Below are 16,862 nucleotides of genomic sequence, written 5' to 3'. Positions count from 1 at the left end.
ATGAAAAAAAAATGCACAAAAAGACAGAAAAGCACATGAATAAACATCAAATGCTCTGAAAGTAAAGAAACGAGTCAAACCAAGAAAACGTGCAAATGAAAACCGCTGCAGAACCAGTCAGTCCAAACCAGTCAGAAGTGCTCCAAACCTGTAGGGGGCAGTGTTTACAGACAACAGACTACTGTACAGTAGAAGCTAATAAAAGTCACATGACCGTTGTTTTTGATTGTACTTGTAATTTTTCCGATAGTCTTAAATGCATCACTGCTCAGGGGCGGGGCCGAGGGCTTGTACGTGCGTGTAGCTCACGTAGCTGTGGTGGACAACGTTTATAAGAACTGGGGTGTTCCGCACGGAACAGCGTGTCCTACAGGGACCTACAGGGCTCATTGGAGGACCAGGAGCTGGAGCAGCTGTGCTGTGGTTTACTGTTGGATTTGTCCTGCAGCAGGTTCGTACGTAACTGTAGAGGATTTGACTGAATTAGCTGAAGCCGCTGTGCAGTGTCATCCTTCTACACAGAGGTCAGAGGTGTATGTGTGTGTGTGTGCATGTGTACGTGTGTATATGTATGGGATCAGAGTTGTGTTTACTGAACACCTTCTACTCAATACTTGCCTCTGTTCCCAATGAATGGAGGCTCATGGTGGAGGTGCTCCTGTCTGTGTCCGTTAGTGCTGCAGCCTTATATGCACCCACATGCCTGAGGGTGTGTGTGTGTGTGTGTGTGTGTGTGTGTGTGTGTGTACCAGCTGTCATGGGATCTGAACACTGTCAGTGTGCAGTACACTCCATTACTACAGCCTTATCTGATGTGTTACTACATTTGAATCAGCTCTGTTCATATTGATAATCGTGACTTAGTTTAACCGACATCAGTATATTCTATTACTGAATTTTATTTCTCTATGATAAGTATAGTATGCAGATTTTTATGCAAACTGGTAAAATAGACTGGAGTTTAACCCATAAAGACCCACTGATACTTTTGTGGTAATTCTCAAATGAATTTTATAATAATAATAGTAAATATAATAATGATGATGATAAAAGTAATGATGATGATGATGGTAATAATAATAATGATAATAATAATAATAATAATAATAATGATACTACTACTACTACTACTACTACTACTACTACTACTAATAATAATAATAATGGATTAGATTTCCATAGCACTTTTCTATGAACACATACTCAAAGCGTGTACAGTGGATCCATTCTTCATTCACTCACATTCTGTTAAACTCCATCTGTATCCACAGTTGCCCTGGGGCAGAGTGATAGAGGCGTGGCTGACAGTTCATGCCAACGACCCCTCCCACCACCACCAAACATTCACACACACCAGTGTGACTAGCAGCACTGGAGGCCAGGAGGGTGAAATGTCTTGCTTGATTCTTGTTCGAATCCCGGAGTGGGATTCGAACTGCCAACCCTTCGGTTATTGGACCTACCTCCTGAACCATGGCCGCTCATCCCATAACCCATAAAGACCCAAACAGCCACTGGTGACCAAAATCATCTACTGATCGAAAATGTTTAGTACCTTCTGAGCCACTAAACCTATTAATAAATGTAAGTATTTGGTGTAAAATACATTACAGAGGCTCCGTGGTTGCCATGGAAACACCGTCATCTTCTCCAACACTGATTCACCAGTCAAACCCATGGAGCTGGATCAATGACAGTGGATGGACACACTGGGGTTATGATCTGTTAATGACAGGTTGGACTGAAAAAGTCCATTTGTCTTCAGTTTTCTCTGTTTTTAAGTTTTGAGTTTTCCTGAATGTCCACAGAGCTACTTTTGTGCCACTTCCCAGATGAATGTGTCTCCAAATGTAACTTTTTCTTGGCTGATTTATTACCATTAATCATTGTATTATCTTGTGTATTTTGGATTTTTTTCAGTGAAAATCATGTATTTTCCTATATTTAATTTACTGATCATATAGATGTTCATAAAAGCTCAGTTTAAAGTTGTTGTTGTTGTTGTTGTTTATTTGTCAGGGACAATGTACAAATACATTAATCTTAAACAGAACAGATGCTTTGCTCCACAGTTAGATCCAACCTACTTTCCATCTGCTGTCCCTGAGCAGGTGCACACACAATATAGAACATTTACATTACATACAGTATAAAACTAACCTGAGCTCATAATTACAATGGTTAAAAACATATGTATGGAGTTGAGAGTTATTCAATCAAAAACTGATGAAAAGACAACATTTTCAGCAAATACGTCATTAACAGATCATAACCCCAGTGTGTCCATCCACTGTCATTGATCCAACTCCATGGGTTTGACTGGGGAATCCATGTTGGAGAGACGACAGTGTTTCCACGGTAACTACAAACACACTTATTATTATGTTCATTTTTATTTCATTTTAGGTGTTATTTTATATGTTTTTATTGCATATTTTATTTTTTGTGGTTTGTTTTCTTCATGTTGCTTCTTATTAGGTTGATTTATATTTGATTTTTGTTTACCTTCCTGTTTTTTGTATGTTTTTTTTTTTTCATTTTGTTGCTTAATTTATTATTTTTTTTATTTCATTTTAGTTAACTTTTAGCTTATTTTTTCCACATTATTTTGTTATCTTGTCATTTTTTGACTTTAATTTTTGTTCATTTTACTTATTATTGACCATAAACCCAGTGTTGTCCATCCACTGTCATTGATCCAACTCCATGGGTTTTACTGGTGAATCAATGTTGGAGAAGATGACGGTGTTTCCACGGTAACTACGGACACACTTATTTTGTTCTTTTTTTTTTTTTCTTTTTCATTTTAGGAGTTATTTTATTTGTTTTTATTGCATATTTTATTTTTTTGTGGTTTGTTTTCTTTATGTTACTTATAATTTTGTTGATTTACGTTTCATTTTTGTTCATTTTATTGGCTAATCTTCCTGGTTTTTTTTTTAAATTTCATTTTAGTTAACTTTTTGCTTATTTTGTTATTTTGTCATTTTTTGACTTCCATTTTTGTTCATTTGACTTACTGATCATAAACCCAGTGTGTCCATCCACTGTCATTGATCCAACTGCATGGGTTTGACTGGGGAATCAATGTTGGAGAAAATGACTGTGTTTCCACAGTAACTACGAAGCCTCTGAACATCAAAATGTGTCATATCTGATGACCATGAAAAGATGAAGAACTGTATTTTACACCAGTTTAGATGATCAGTAGATGCTGTTGGTCGATGGTGGATGTTTGGACCATAAAATGACACTGGTTTGACTTTTTCTTGCGTGAATTATTGACAAACGGAGACAACTGGTCCAACGGAATTTAGTTCTTATTTTGGGTGAGATGCATATGTATGTGCATATTTATGGTGTGAATGTAGTTTAATGGTAAATATATTTTGCATAAACGCAGTGGATTTCTGACTGATTTGGCTCATCAGTAGACGCAATAATGACCTGATAATGTATTAAAATAACAGAAGCAGTAATTATCAGGTCATTCATGTGCTACTGTGATGCCATACACTACTATTAACACTATTAGTTTGGATCAGTTATAAATATTGTGATTTTAATTGAAGCTTGAATAACTGTAGAACATGCACCACAGACTTAAGCTGATCAGCTGATTTCCTGAAACTTTCATCCAAATCCGTCCATAACTTTTTGAGTTATCTTGCACACAGACAGACAGACAGACAGACAGACAGACCGACCAATGCCGGCAAAAATATAACCTTGGCGGAGGTAATGAAAAGCGCTGCAGAACCAGTCAGTCCAACAGAAGTGCTCCAAACCTGTAGGGGGCGCTGTCAGCAGAACAGACACACAGGATGGACAGACAGACGGAGAACAGCTGACTGACAGGGTTTAAACTACAGTGAGAATAGATTTTTTGTTTGTTTGTCTGTCTGTTAGCAAGATAATGCAAAACGTTATAGAAGGATTTGGATGAAATTTTCAGGAAATGTTGATACTGGCACAAGGAACAAATGAGTACATTTTGGTGGTGGGGGGTGGGGGGCAGACGAACTGATCTGCCTTGGCGGAGGTCTACTTTTGAATGTTTTTCAGCCTGAATGTGAGGAATGGAAGGAATGGATGGATATTTACAGATGAATTAATGCCAGACAACACAGGAAATATGGTATGTTTATATTATTTAGGGCATTTTCCATATTAAACTGTCCCAGCGTTCTGTGATTATGGGATGTACTGTACTTGTACTGTTTTTGTCTGGTGGGGCCTCTTGTCGGGTCATCAGTGTAAATGAGAAGCTGTTGTCAATAGGGCTGTGTATCGGCAAGAATCTGGCGATACGATACAAATCACAATACTAGGATCACGATACGATATATCACAATATATCATGATACTGTTAAAAAGGCAATTTTTTGTTTGTTTCTTTTTTTTAAATGATTATTTCCTGGAAGAACTGAATTACACAAGAAATCTGCAAATACTAAACACATTTTTATCTGACCCCAACAGGATCTAATACTATATCACAAAATGTTCCTGTGTTCAAACTGAAATTCTGTTTTACAGACATTACAGTTTAAGATCCTGTTCAGGTGTTCATATTCTGTTAGTTCAGAACTAACATCAGAACATTATTTTAGTTCGATCCCAACAAAGGAACTAACATTATTTAATAAAAGACTGTTAAAGAATAATCAATAAAATATAAACAAAAAAGAAAAACAAAAAACAAAAATGAACCTCCACAATATCTGCATTTGAATAAATACCTACAAATATCATACAGTACTTTTTAATATCGATACAGTATTGTGAAATGAAATATTGCACTGTAAAAGAAAATCTGTAATTTAACAGAATTTTCACTGTTTATTTAACAGATTTTTTCTGTATTTTTAAGATACAGGAAAATATCAATGAAATGACAAAAATAGACTGTGATTTTACATGTCAAATGTAAAATAACATGAAAAAACTGTAACTGTGAATAACCAAAAAATTTCCATTTTTTTAAAAGAAATTTTCTTTTTTCACAGAAAAATACAGTTAAAACACATTTGCAAATGTATCGTAATTTCACAATTTTTTTTCTTTTCTGAGATTAAACTATTAATTTAAAGTTTAATATCGTAAAAAAAAAAAAAAATTAATAAAACGAGATAAAATTACTGATAATTAACCATAAAAGAAGTATTTGTTCTGTAAGTTTAACAAGACTTGTTAATTGACAAATATGTTGTGTAATTACAGGAGGTTTCACAACAAAAATGTTGAAGAAATGTATTTTTGTAAATGTATAACATGCATAAGCACTGATAAACTGTCCAAATACAGTTTTTATCAGTGGATTGTGCAACTTAGTCTCACTGAAAATTATTTTTATATATATTTATAGGTAATTTGACTGTTTGAATACATGAAAATATTCTTTATTAAACATTAAAAAGTCCAAAAAAAAAGAAGCAAAATCTCATGTAAAGTTAGGGCAAAAAACTGTATTTTAATGATGAAAAATTACCATATTTTTATGAGATGGTTATTTTCTATTATTTTCCAATAATTTTTCGGTACCCCTGCTGCTGGAATATTACTGTTTTTTTTTTTTTTTTAGAGTTTTTTTTTTTTTTTTACAGAGCGCGATATATTGCAGAACCGATATTTTCTAACACCCCTAGTTGTCAATTGGTTTTATCAGGTAAAATAAAGTACTAATAATACTAATACTTCTGTGTGTGTTTTCAGTGCATACAGCAGCAGACATCATGGAAGATGAGTTGATGTTCAGCATGGAGGAGGAGGCCAGCGCCAAAAGACCTCCAGTCCAGAGGATCAGCCAGCGCAGCATATCCCTCAATGATGCCAGTGAAGATGACGATGATGAAACATTCATCCATCCCATCCTCAGCGAGCCTGCCAAAGACATCTGTGGCTACCTGCAGACTCTGGTCTACAACCGGCAGCTGTCCAACTCTCTTCCAAAACAAGGCTTTGTCTACAAGGTAAGATGTTGTCATGGTAACGCTGTGATGTACTTATATGTTTTTCATGAATGAATGAAACAAATAAAAAATACAAAATAATGGAAAAGACACGATGAGGTGAAGATGTTGTAAGACAGGGGTCTCAAACTTGTTTTCTTTCAGGTTCCACATTCAGCTTGATTTAATCTCCACTGGGTCAGACCAGTAAAATAATAACAGAATAACCAATCAATAATGACAACTCCAAATTTTTGTCTTTGTTTTAGTGCAAAAAAACCCATTAAATTATGAAAATACTTACTTTTTGTAAACTATCCAAAAAAATGTGAATAACCCGAAAAAAACTGAAATTTAAATTAAAAAAATTAAGAAAATTTAGTGCAATTTTAACAATATTCTGCCTCAACTTATCATTTCTACATGTGCATTATGGATCAGATCTACAAAGACACTAAACACTGAGGAACAGGAAGAAAATAGTTCAAATTGTGCTGAATTTTCTTCAGACATTTCAGGTTGTTCATATTTGTTCAGGTTATTCACATTTTATTGTTACAGGATAGTTTGTAAATGTCAATATTTTCATAATTTAATGTTATTTTTTTGCACTAAAACATAGACAAAAATTTGGAGTTAGTGTTATTTATAGACATAATGTAATATTTTTTTCACATCAAAGCAAGAAGGAAATACGGCGTCATTATTTTTTGTAGGTTATTATGTTATTATTTGACTGCAGATCAGGGCTGTCAAACTCATTTCAGTTCAGGGGCCACATTCAGCCTAATATGATCTAAAGCAGGCCGGACCAGTAAAATAATATAAACAACAGGATAAGAACTGATAAATAATGTCCACTCCAAAGTTTTCTCTATGTTTTTGAGTGAAAAAAATAAAATTCCATGATGAAAATGTTTACACCTACAACCGTACTTGAACATAACATGAACAAATATGAACAACCTGAAAATTCTTAAGAAAAAAAGTGCAATGTTAACAATTTTACGCCTAAGTTGATCATTTATACATGTGCATCACAAATTAAAGATTTAGTAACAGGCAGAATATTGTTAAAATTCCACATACTTCTCTTAAGACATTTCAGATTGTTCATATCTGTTCAGGATATTCATATTTTTTGTAAAAGAAACTGTAAATGTAACTTTTTTTTTCCTAATTTTACTTTTTTATAATAAACAAAGAGGAAAATTTGCAGTTTTCATTATTTATAGGTTATTATGATAATATTTTACTAGTCTGATCCACTTTAGGTTGAATTGACCTAAAATCATTTCAACATCCTTGGTTATTAATATCTTCAGTGTAATTTTTGTATTTCACAAATTCATTCTAGGGGCCAGATTGGACTCTTTGGTGGGCTGATTTTGACCCCCGAGCTGCATGTTTGACACCTGTGCTGTAGATCATATTGGTCTGTATGTGGAACCTGAACTAAAATGAGTTCCACAGCCTTGACTGTGGAATTTTTGCACTTTAGAAATTCATCCCAGGGGCCGGATTGGAACCTTTGGGGGGGCTGCATTTGGCCCCCGGGACGCATGTTTGAGACCCCTGTTGTGAGAGATGTAGAGGTGAGACGATTAATCGACTTGAAGTGATTTAACAAAATTATTTGATTACAGCTTTCCTGAATTGAAGCTTTGTTTTCTTAATTTCACTGCTGTTAAACATTGGTTCCACTGTTGTGTTTCACACGGATGCTTATTGTGATGCACATACAGTGACCGCTGCCATGTTGTAGACGTCACTTGTTGATCCTCCATTCATGAGGGTAACGCCGTCTGTTGGGAATACATCGTACAACAGTAGGCAGTGTTAGTGTAATTTTATCAAACTTCCAAAGAGCTATCTGTATGTATAGAAGTCCTTATACAAATTAAATATTTATGCAAGTTTTTCTTTTCCTGATGTGTGTAGACATTATTTTGGCTGACCCTGAAGGATATTCTTTTTTATATATTCTTTTACTTTTATATATTTTGTGGTTGTTGTTTCCACTTTTGGAATGAAGGAGGAGTTGTTTTTCTGTTTCACATTTTTACTATTTATCACCTATGGTTTAATCCAATTGCAAAAAAAAAATCCAATTAATTGATTACAAAATAATCGATCGCTGCAGCTCTAAAGCGATGTAAACAGATGAAAGTGACTGACCTGAATGCTATCGTATGCTGTGATGATAGTTTTTTTATTACGTAATGGTGGTTAAATTTATCATCTGTGTGGGAGGTAAGTTCCTCAAATACAACTGCACAGTCACAAACAGTTGGTTGAGTCAAAGGAAGAACTCTGCCTTATAAGGAAACGAGTTGTGTCTGCTTACACACACAGTTAGAAGTGTGTGTGTGTGTGTGTGTATTTTGAAGTGGATAGTTGGTCTTGTGGTTTACGTTGGATGTAAACGTCTCTATAAGAATAATACTAATATGGAGTAAACAAAACTGTGTGATGTTCTGACTCTACATCTCTGTAGAACATCCTCTGTGCAGCAGTCGTCCTCTGTTGTCGTCCTCTGATGGATTCTGCAGGTCCTGAACATGTCCTGAATAGGGATGTAACGATTACTGGTATAACGATAGACTGCGGTAAAATTGCAGATGGTTAGTATGACCATTTAAATTCTAATTCTGATAACCGTGTTTGATTACCGCACTTTTAGGGGAGAAAACGCCTATGTAAAGATCTGCTTTTATGTCAAATATTTGAGTATAGTTTTAATTTATAACAATTTTGATTTTATATACCTAATATTTGGAACCAATATTCACTTTTAAAGTCTTTGAAAAGGTTCGTTAAGCATCTTTGTGTTATTTATGCAATAAATTATATACATTTTACAGATCGGATTTTATATATTTTTTTGTGTTTTCTGTCCTTTTGTGTTGATATAGTTGGTTAAAGTGGAAAAAAATAATAGGCAGATGATATAAATGAAGTTGTGCTGAAAAAAAAGATCCCAAACATGGGTATTGTAAACATTTGTTTATATAGTATATAAAGGCAAAATCAAAAGGACTGAAAAACAGACAAAATAGGCTCAGACCACTAAGGGTTAATATTTAAATGTTTCTGCCAAGAGAAAGTACATTGTGTCTATTATTTTATTTTTATTTTTTTAAATACAACTTGGTTAAATTATTTCAGTGCATGTATTGTACTTTTTGAACATTTTTAGCACAATTTCAACAATACCGCGATAATAATGACAACCGTGATAATTTTGGTCACAATAACCATGATATGAAATTTTCATATCGTTACATCCCTAGTCCTGAACATGTCCGGAATCTAGTCATCTGAAGTTTATGTCTTAAATGCCTGATTTTTACAGATCTGTTGAATCCGATTGGAATATTCAGTGAGCGTTCCTTTTATGGAATGGGTTTTAACCCTCGTGCCCTCCTCATATTTACTGCCCTCTGGGATTCAATCTGCTGGAATACAGTAGAAACGTCAAATATGACTTTTCTTCAAAGTGAAATGTTGACATTAGAGAATGCATGGTTATAAATAGTGTAATGGCAGAAAGATTAGAAAATATGGTTTTAATGGAAGTCAGAGAGACATTTTTGGTGACGGTGTCCAAAGGAGCCCAAAAACAAAAACTAAAGCAATCAAATCAATTTTATTGGTAATCGTTGACATATCCAAGATTCTAATTAGCATTCGAATCCTCACCAGTGCCCCATCCTCCTACTATTTATTATATGGAAGATATTGGATTTTTTTTTTTTTTTTTTTTTTTTTTTGGGGGGGGGGGGTATAAATAATTGAGATTTTCCAAATGATTAAACTGACATTTAAAGGTTAAAAAGCCTGATAATCATTGAATATTTGGTACTTTTGAGCAGGTCTGAAGTTATATGGAAGATGGTTAAGACCACTGGGGGAAAAAAAAGGTCCAATATTTTTAATTATTGTTATTCTGAGAAAAAAGTCAGAATTCTGACTTTTTTGTCAGAATAATAATAATAATAAAAAATTATCTATCTATCTATCGATCTATCTATCTATCTATCTATCTATCTATCTATCTATCTATCTATACACACTCACACACACACACACACATATATATTGTGTGTGTGTGTGTGCGTGTGTGTGTGTGTGTGTGTGTATAGATAGATAGAGTGTGTAGGTCTGTGAAGTCATGTTCCATTCAGTGTTCAGATGAATTTACTTTGAATTGTGACTCCTCCAGATTTCCTTCATGTACAGGGTGTCCCAAATGTCCATGTCAGAGGGACTACACGGTCAGAAGAAATGACACTTAATAGGATTGAATTTGGACACAAAATGTTTTATTCTACAAAACTGAAACGAAAAATTCTGGGGAATGGACATTTTAGAATGTTCCAAAGTTATTCCAAATGTTTAATGTGTGACGCAGCACACATCCAGTCGGTTGTGGAATTCCTTCTTCTGGAAATGTCTTATTCCACATCCAAATCTGCTTTCCTGTTGGTGCTTGTTTATGACATTTTCTACCAAATTCCCATTGCACATTCACATCTGACTGAGTTTGTTCGTACTTCAGTCCACAGCAAGGTTATAATAGTTTTGGATTTTTCATTATAGTTTAGTCTTAGTTAGTTTTGAGTTTTTTTCCCTCTAATTCAATTAGTTTTAATTAGTTTTTACAGCAGGTTTGCTAGTTTTTATTAGTTTTTGGTTTTTTTGGAAATGCTTAGTTTTAGTTTTAGTTTTTTCATAAATTTTCTCTTCCTCGCCGTCATATTCAAATAAATTTAGTCTCCATGTTTCCAGGTAGAGTGGGGACCAGAAGACGACTGTAAACCACAAGTGACGGACCATCATTTTTATCCGTTTTAGTTCGTTTTGTAAACACACAATACAGTTTCAGTTGTTTTTTTCTTTTAATTATAGTTTTTATTTATTTCAGTTAAGGAACACGTTTCTTCAAATGTAGTTTTCGTCATTTCGTTAGTTTTCGTTAACGATAATAACCTTGGTACACAGAAGGCCTTTTCTGTTGCAGTAAACAACATGTCTGTTCCTGAAAACACAACAGTTAAAAGGATGACACCTTTTTTAGAGCAAAAAGAGCAAATAAATTTTAAACCAATTATTAGGTGATGAACTGATGTCACATTTTTTGGGACACCCTGTACTTTGATGCTTTTTTTCCAGTGTGAACACAAACAGGATTCATGATGGTCTTAAAGTCTTCAATGTAACATGTTTAAACCTGTGTGTTTTATTTTCAGTGCAGTGTTTAAAGCAGACAAAGTGTTATTTTTTGCTCAGTGTCTGTTTTTGTGACTCTTCTGTCTCATTTGTTAACGTAAAGCTGCACATTGTCTTCACTTTTCCACATAGCCTGAAACAGAAACAGTGGCTGAACCTCGGTCGCACAGAGTTTTGAATGAAAGCGCAAGGGTATGTTGCAGATCCCATCCTCTACCTTTGACCTTTGACCTTTACCCCCTTCACCTGTCATCGTCCACGCTCCTCTTTAATCCACTCTGTAACCCGCTGTCCTTTTTCTGCACGCTTTTAGGATTTATTTTTACCACTGGACTTACATCCTTTACCTTTTTCTAATTTTCTTCAGTTCTCTTTATTGTTCATGTTCATCAGATCATCTCTGATTCTGTACGCTGACACAAACTTAGCATTTTTGTTGCTAGATTTTGTTGCAACTCTTCATTCTACCCTATTCTGCTTTTTTTTCCAAAAAGCACCTAGCATCAAATGTAGTTGGTTTAGTTTTATTTATTTATTTATTCATTCATTCATTCATTCATTTATTTATAAAATCATCAGATAAAAAAACAATACAACACAGACAAACAAAATTTTCTGGGCTCGAAAAGGAGTAGGAAGACTTATAACTTATAGACTCCATCCCCTTTTTTACAAACTAACGATTCAATTGATGTAGCTTCCTTTGCTTTAACACACTTTTTTCTTTTTTTCAATTTTTTTTTTCAATTTTTACAATAACACAAAACATCCATACAAACCATTCACATACACTTTTTTAGTCACCTCACACATAATCAGATTTGCATAATCGACCTCTTTAAAAAAAAATATATATATATATATATATATGTACTATTTTATATTATACTATATTTATATGCACTTTGTAATAATTAATAAATGTGATAATATCTCCTAATATTACAACTTTAATCTCATAAAAGTTTATTCTCGTTAAATAATGAGTTTTTTAAAACTATGACTTTATTCTCAAAATATTACGACTTTATTCTCATAGTGACAAGCGTTTTTTTTTTTTTTTCTTATGTAGCTCTAATGCGCCGTCATATCTAACAGAGGTCTACTGACTTTTTTTTAAAAATTAAATTCAATTTTACTTTATTTTATTTTATTTTATTTATTTATTAATTTAGCTACTTTTAAATTTTGTTTGGAAACTTTTTGCCTCTTTGAAAAAGTGACTCAAATGCTAAAATGCACATCTTTTCCCTCTGATTTCATTTCACTTATTTATTTGTATCAGACATGTAAATAGTTACAGTTCACAGAGTATAATGAGCATTAAAAAAATAATAATAATAAAAACAGGGTTATAAATGTAAAAAACAACACGCATGCACACACTTTGTCATCACTAGTGCCAGTATTTAACAAGTGTAGAATCAGTGTAAAAGTCAGAGTTAACAATTCTAAAAATCACAACATTTCTAGAATGATTTAAACGCAGTATAAAATCCAAAATTGCTTTCTGTAACATGTCATAATAAGAGCAAACATTATTAAAACAGAACATACCACTAGCACTAAAGCAACGATAAAAACCATGTATGATACGGAATGCATTGTTAAAAGCATCTCTGACTGAGTGAACAGTACAACGTTTAAAATTAACCCATAAGTAACAGAGATAAATATTTGAGCAAAAAGATATGAACAATTTATTCTTAACGGTAGTGGAACAAAAATAAAACCTGCGAGAGATAACATTACTCCTGCCATAAAGACCCCTAACCTTAGTTTGAATGTCATTATCATCACTAAGATTATCAGATACAATAAATGACAGAGGTGGTTTTGTGTGTGACACAGTCGGACAAACATGCGTTCTGTCTGCAGCTGGAGAACTGCTTTGTGCTGTGTGAATCTCAGCTGAATAGAGGCAGACGGACACAGGCAGCGGCAGCAGATCCACCACTCTGATGACACAAACAAAGTCATGCACAGTAGCTTTCAACCTCCGGTATCTGGGTCAGCCCGACATGCACACTTTTCACTTCATGGTATAAAAGGTCATATTAGTTTTTACAATTAGTATTAGGTCAGAGTTCAAAAGTTGTTGATTTTTAATGATTTTTAAAATTCTGACCCAGCCACTAAAATCAGCACATTGTAAACAAAGTGAGCACAAATGCACACTGACACATCGTAACATTTGACCAAACTCAAAAAATAATAATACATATTAACTAGGGCTGTCAAAATTAACTCAGATGAATCAATCCTCCTGATGAATGTGATTGTAGATGTTAACTCCATGAAACCCATCTACAGCAGAATGACTGTGAACGTCTCCTTAAAAATATGACAGTTATTGAATCTTTGGTATTTTTATTTATCGCTCAAGTTTACGAAATATAAAAAATAATGTTAAAAAAAAAAAAAAAAAAGTAACAATCAAACTATGAGCTCAGATTAGGTGCTTTTGGTACTTAGGAAAGACCTCTGTAGATCTGTATAATTTTCACTTGTTCCATTGGCAGATTTTTTTTTTTTTTTGCTTAATTCAAGATTTTTTGCTTAATTCAAGCAAAAAAATCTGCCAATGGAACAAGTGAAAATGATCTTGGTCGGATTTGTTGAAATCAGATTTTCCAGATCTATGGTCTATAAATCAGTTCTTCTATCTCACTGAAAAGTTCCTCTTTAGGCGATTCTATCTGATTTTAAGTGCGATGAGATATTTGGACTAGAAATGAGAAAAATACACTTGGTCAGATTTACATTTTTTCCAGTTTCTGTGCATTAGATGTGTAAACATGTGTGTAAATGCTCCTCTATAGACTCTAAATAAAGATACTATGTTCAATGTGTGGATCCTAGTGGTTTTTCTAATCCACACATGTGGGTTTGGCTTCAATCTCAGTCTCATTCCAGGTTTAGTGTGGAACCCATCGTGTCCACTGGTGTTACATACAGAACCTGAACATTTAAACACTAATAAATCACCAGTGATTTTGCAACAGCGTTCATTTTTGTCAAACACTCTGCCTTGAATATTTACTTTGATTTCCAAAATGCACCTGTGAGAGAATAAAGAGATATTAGAAAAAATAGTAGTGTGTAATTTTCGTGTCCTTTTGACCGTGTTACATGTGGATTTTTATAATAAAAATAACATTAAAAAATATATATATAAAAATGTGTTTTATCTGAAAAACAGGTTCTCTTTTATCTCAGTTAATATTTCTTTTTAAATTCGACCCAAAGTGCTTCCAAACCTGCTTCATAACATTAGTCCTCATCTGCTTTGAGCTCCTCTGTCCTGTTTTTAGGACCAGTTTCATCGAAGCACCCACAGACGTTTGGACCGTGGTTGTGTATTTTTGTCCTCCGTCTTCTGACCAGGGTGTATGTTTCTGAAAACACGCACATGTTCCTGAAGGCCAACTGGCTCTGACTGAGGTGTGTCGTCTGCTCCTCCTCACAAACAAGATATGACGTTCTGTCAAGTGGATCCTGATGTAAATCCTTCCTCTAAATATAAACATGTAGCGCTGGTTAGCTTCTCAGTTTACCAGAGCAGGTTTCAGTGACGTGGATTCATGATCCAAGGAACACAGTGGTTTTTTTTAAACATACCACAGCTGTAGAAGACAGTCAGACATTACATAGAAATCATGTTCACTTTGTGGAAACGATAAATAACTTCAGTATTGCGGAAAAAGCAGACGTTTGACACGTGTAAAAAGACCAAATCTGTTAGTGATAATGTGATGAGAGGAGGACTTAAATATGCACAAAATGTTAATATTTGGGGAAAAAAAGTACATTTTGTGGAGTCAGATCTATTTCCCTGCTGCTGAAAATGCAACAAATGAAAACGAATAAAGATGGAACTGTTTTTGTTTATTGGTGTTGGAAATAAAAATGGAATCAAAATAAAAACAAAAAAAATCAACAAGTGGTTCCAGGCACAACAAGCCCCGCCCCTCGCACGTATTCATAAAAAATGTGAACTTTGACCTACTTTTCCCAAAATGTAATCACATCTATTCTGGGTCACTGGTAATCTATAAACCCGATTAGGTAGGAATTCAACCAATACTTTTACTGCTAAAGTGTAAACAAACTAACAGACAAACAATCTGAACCAAAAACAATAAAGAAAATAGACATAATGAACAATAAAATTAACAAAATGACCAACAAAGTGACCAAACAAGGAATAAATATAAAAAGAATTATATTCTCTGAATCTTTTGGTGTATCAGCATGTCATTCATTTTCAGGTCAACCACTTGGAAACAGACAGAAACTGACTTCCTCTATAGATTTTGTAAATTTATTTATTTATTTATTTATATGTGGGATAAAACTGAGGGATCAAAATTCTGTAAGATTTTGTCCTAAGAGTTACCAGCTGACATGGTTGTGGTTTCTTTAAATACATGGATCATGTAATTATCAGTTCATTAAACACTGTATATATTTTTTGTCCATCAGATCTTTTTGTGTCCCTTTAATGCACGGGTGTCAAACATGAGGCCCGGGGGCCAAAACCGGCCCACCAAAGGGTCCAGTCCAGCCCATGGGATGAATTAGTGAAATGCAAAACTTACACTGAAGAAATTAACAATCAATGATTTTTCAAATCATTTTAGGTCACTTCAGCCTAAAGTGGCTCAGAACCAGTAAACCATTATCATAATAACCTACAAATACTGAAAACTACAAATTTCTGTTTGTTTTTTTTTTTTGTGAAAAACTGCAGTGGCCCAGAGGTGCAACAGCCCAAAAAATTATCCATATAAAAAAAAAAAAAACAAAAAAACATCGTCTACCTTTTCAATTACGGGGGCACTGTTTACCCAAAAGGTCTCTTGCTTTAAAATTAAGGCGACCACAAAAAAAAAAAAAAAACAGCATAGGCTGAAAATTTTTAAGGCCTTCAGCTAATGTGGCTAATGCTAACAAAGTAACCCACCAGAAGTGGAGGTAGGTACGCTAAAAATAAAGTTATTCTAAAAATGAATAGTGGATAATTTTTGGGCTGTTCTCTTTTTTTTTCTTATAGTGGATAATTTTTTGGGCTGTTGTCTTTTTTTCTTATAGTGGGTAATTTTGTGGGCTGTTTTCTTTTTTTCTTATAGTGGATAATTTTTTGAGCTGTTGTCTTTTTTTTTCTTATAGTGGATAATTTTTTGGGCTGTTGTACCCCTGGGCCACCGTAAAAAACAGTGAAATTACAAGAAAAATGTGAATCTGAACAAGTATGAACAACCTGAAATGTCTTAATAGAAGTATGTGTAATTGTACCAATATTCTGCCTGTTATTAAATGTTGTGTGTACTTGTAAATCCACTGTGATCTGTAAGTTGTGATTCACATGTATAAATTTTAAACTAAGGTGTAATATTTTTAAAATTGCATTTATTTATTTATTTTTACAGAATTTTCATGTTTTTCATATTTATTCAAGTACAGTTCATAGGAATAAACATTTTCTTTACAGAATTTGACTTTTCTTTCTTTACTCATAAACATAGAGAAAACTTTGGCGTTGAAATTATTTATCAGTTCTTATTCTATTATTTTATTTTACTGCTCCAGCCCACTTTAGATCACTTTAGGCTGTATTTGACCCCTGAACTATAACATGAGTTTGACCCCGCCCCTGCGTTAATGCCTGTGCTTTTC

General features: G+C 33.9%; 1 protein-coding gene across 9 annotated transcripts in view; it reads left to right on the top strand.

The window, feature by feature from the left end:
- The first annotated feature begins 306 nt into the window (after positions 1-306).
- Positions 307-16,862, top strand: part of eef2k (eukaryotic elongation factor 2 kinase) — a 63,278-nt gene continuing 46,722 nt past the window's right edge. For 3 of the 9 annotated variants that reach the window (XM_030122049.1, XM_030122041.1, XM_030122046.1), the window contains exons 1-3: positions 307-451; positions 5,716-5,972; positions 11,316-11,375. In XM_030122049.1, coding sequence (XP_029977909.1) covers positions 5,736-5,972; positions 11,316-11,375 — 297 coding nt within the window. In that variant the 5' untranslated portion in view covers positions 307-451; positions 5,716-5,735. Of the gene's footprint in view, positions 452-503; positions 525-1,252; positions 1,585-4,010; positions 4,139-5,715; positions 5,973-11,315; positions 11,376-16,862 lie in introns of those variants that run through there. The other 6 variants (XM_030122050.1, XM_030122048.1, XM_030122042.1 and 3 more) reach the window with 5 other exon arrangements.

This window comes from Sphaeramia orbicularis, chromosome 19 (assembly GCF_902148855.1).
Source record: "Sphaeramia orbicularis chromosome 19, fSphaOr1.1, whole genome shotgun sequence".
NCBI classification, from domain to species: domain Eukaryota; kingdom Metazoa; phylum Chordata; class Actinopteri; order Kurtiformes; family Apogonidae; genus Sphaeramia; species Sphaeramia orbicularis.
The sequence above is the reverse complement of the archived record's forward strand: the minus strand, read 5'-3'. Positions and strand labels throughout refer to the sequence as shown.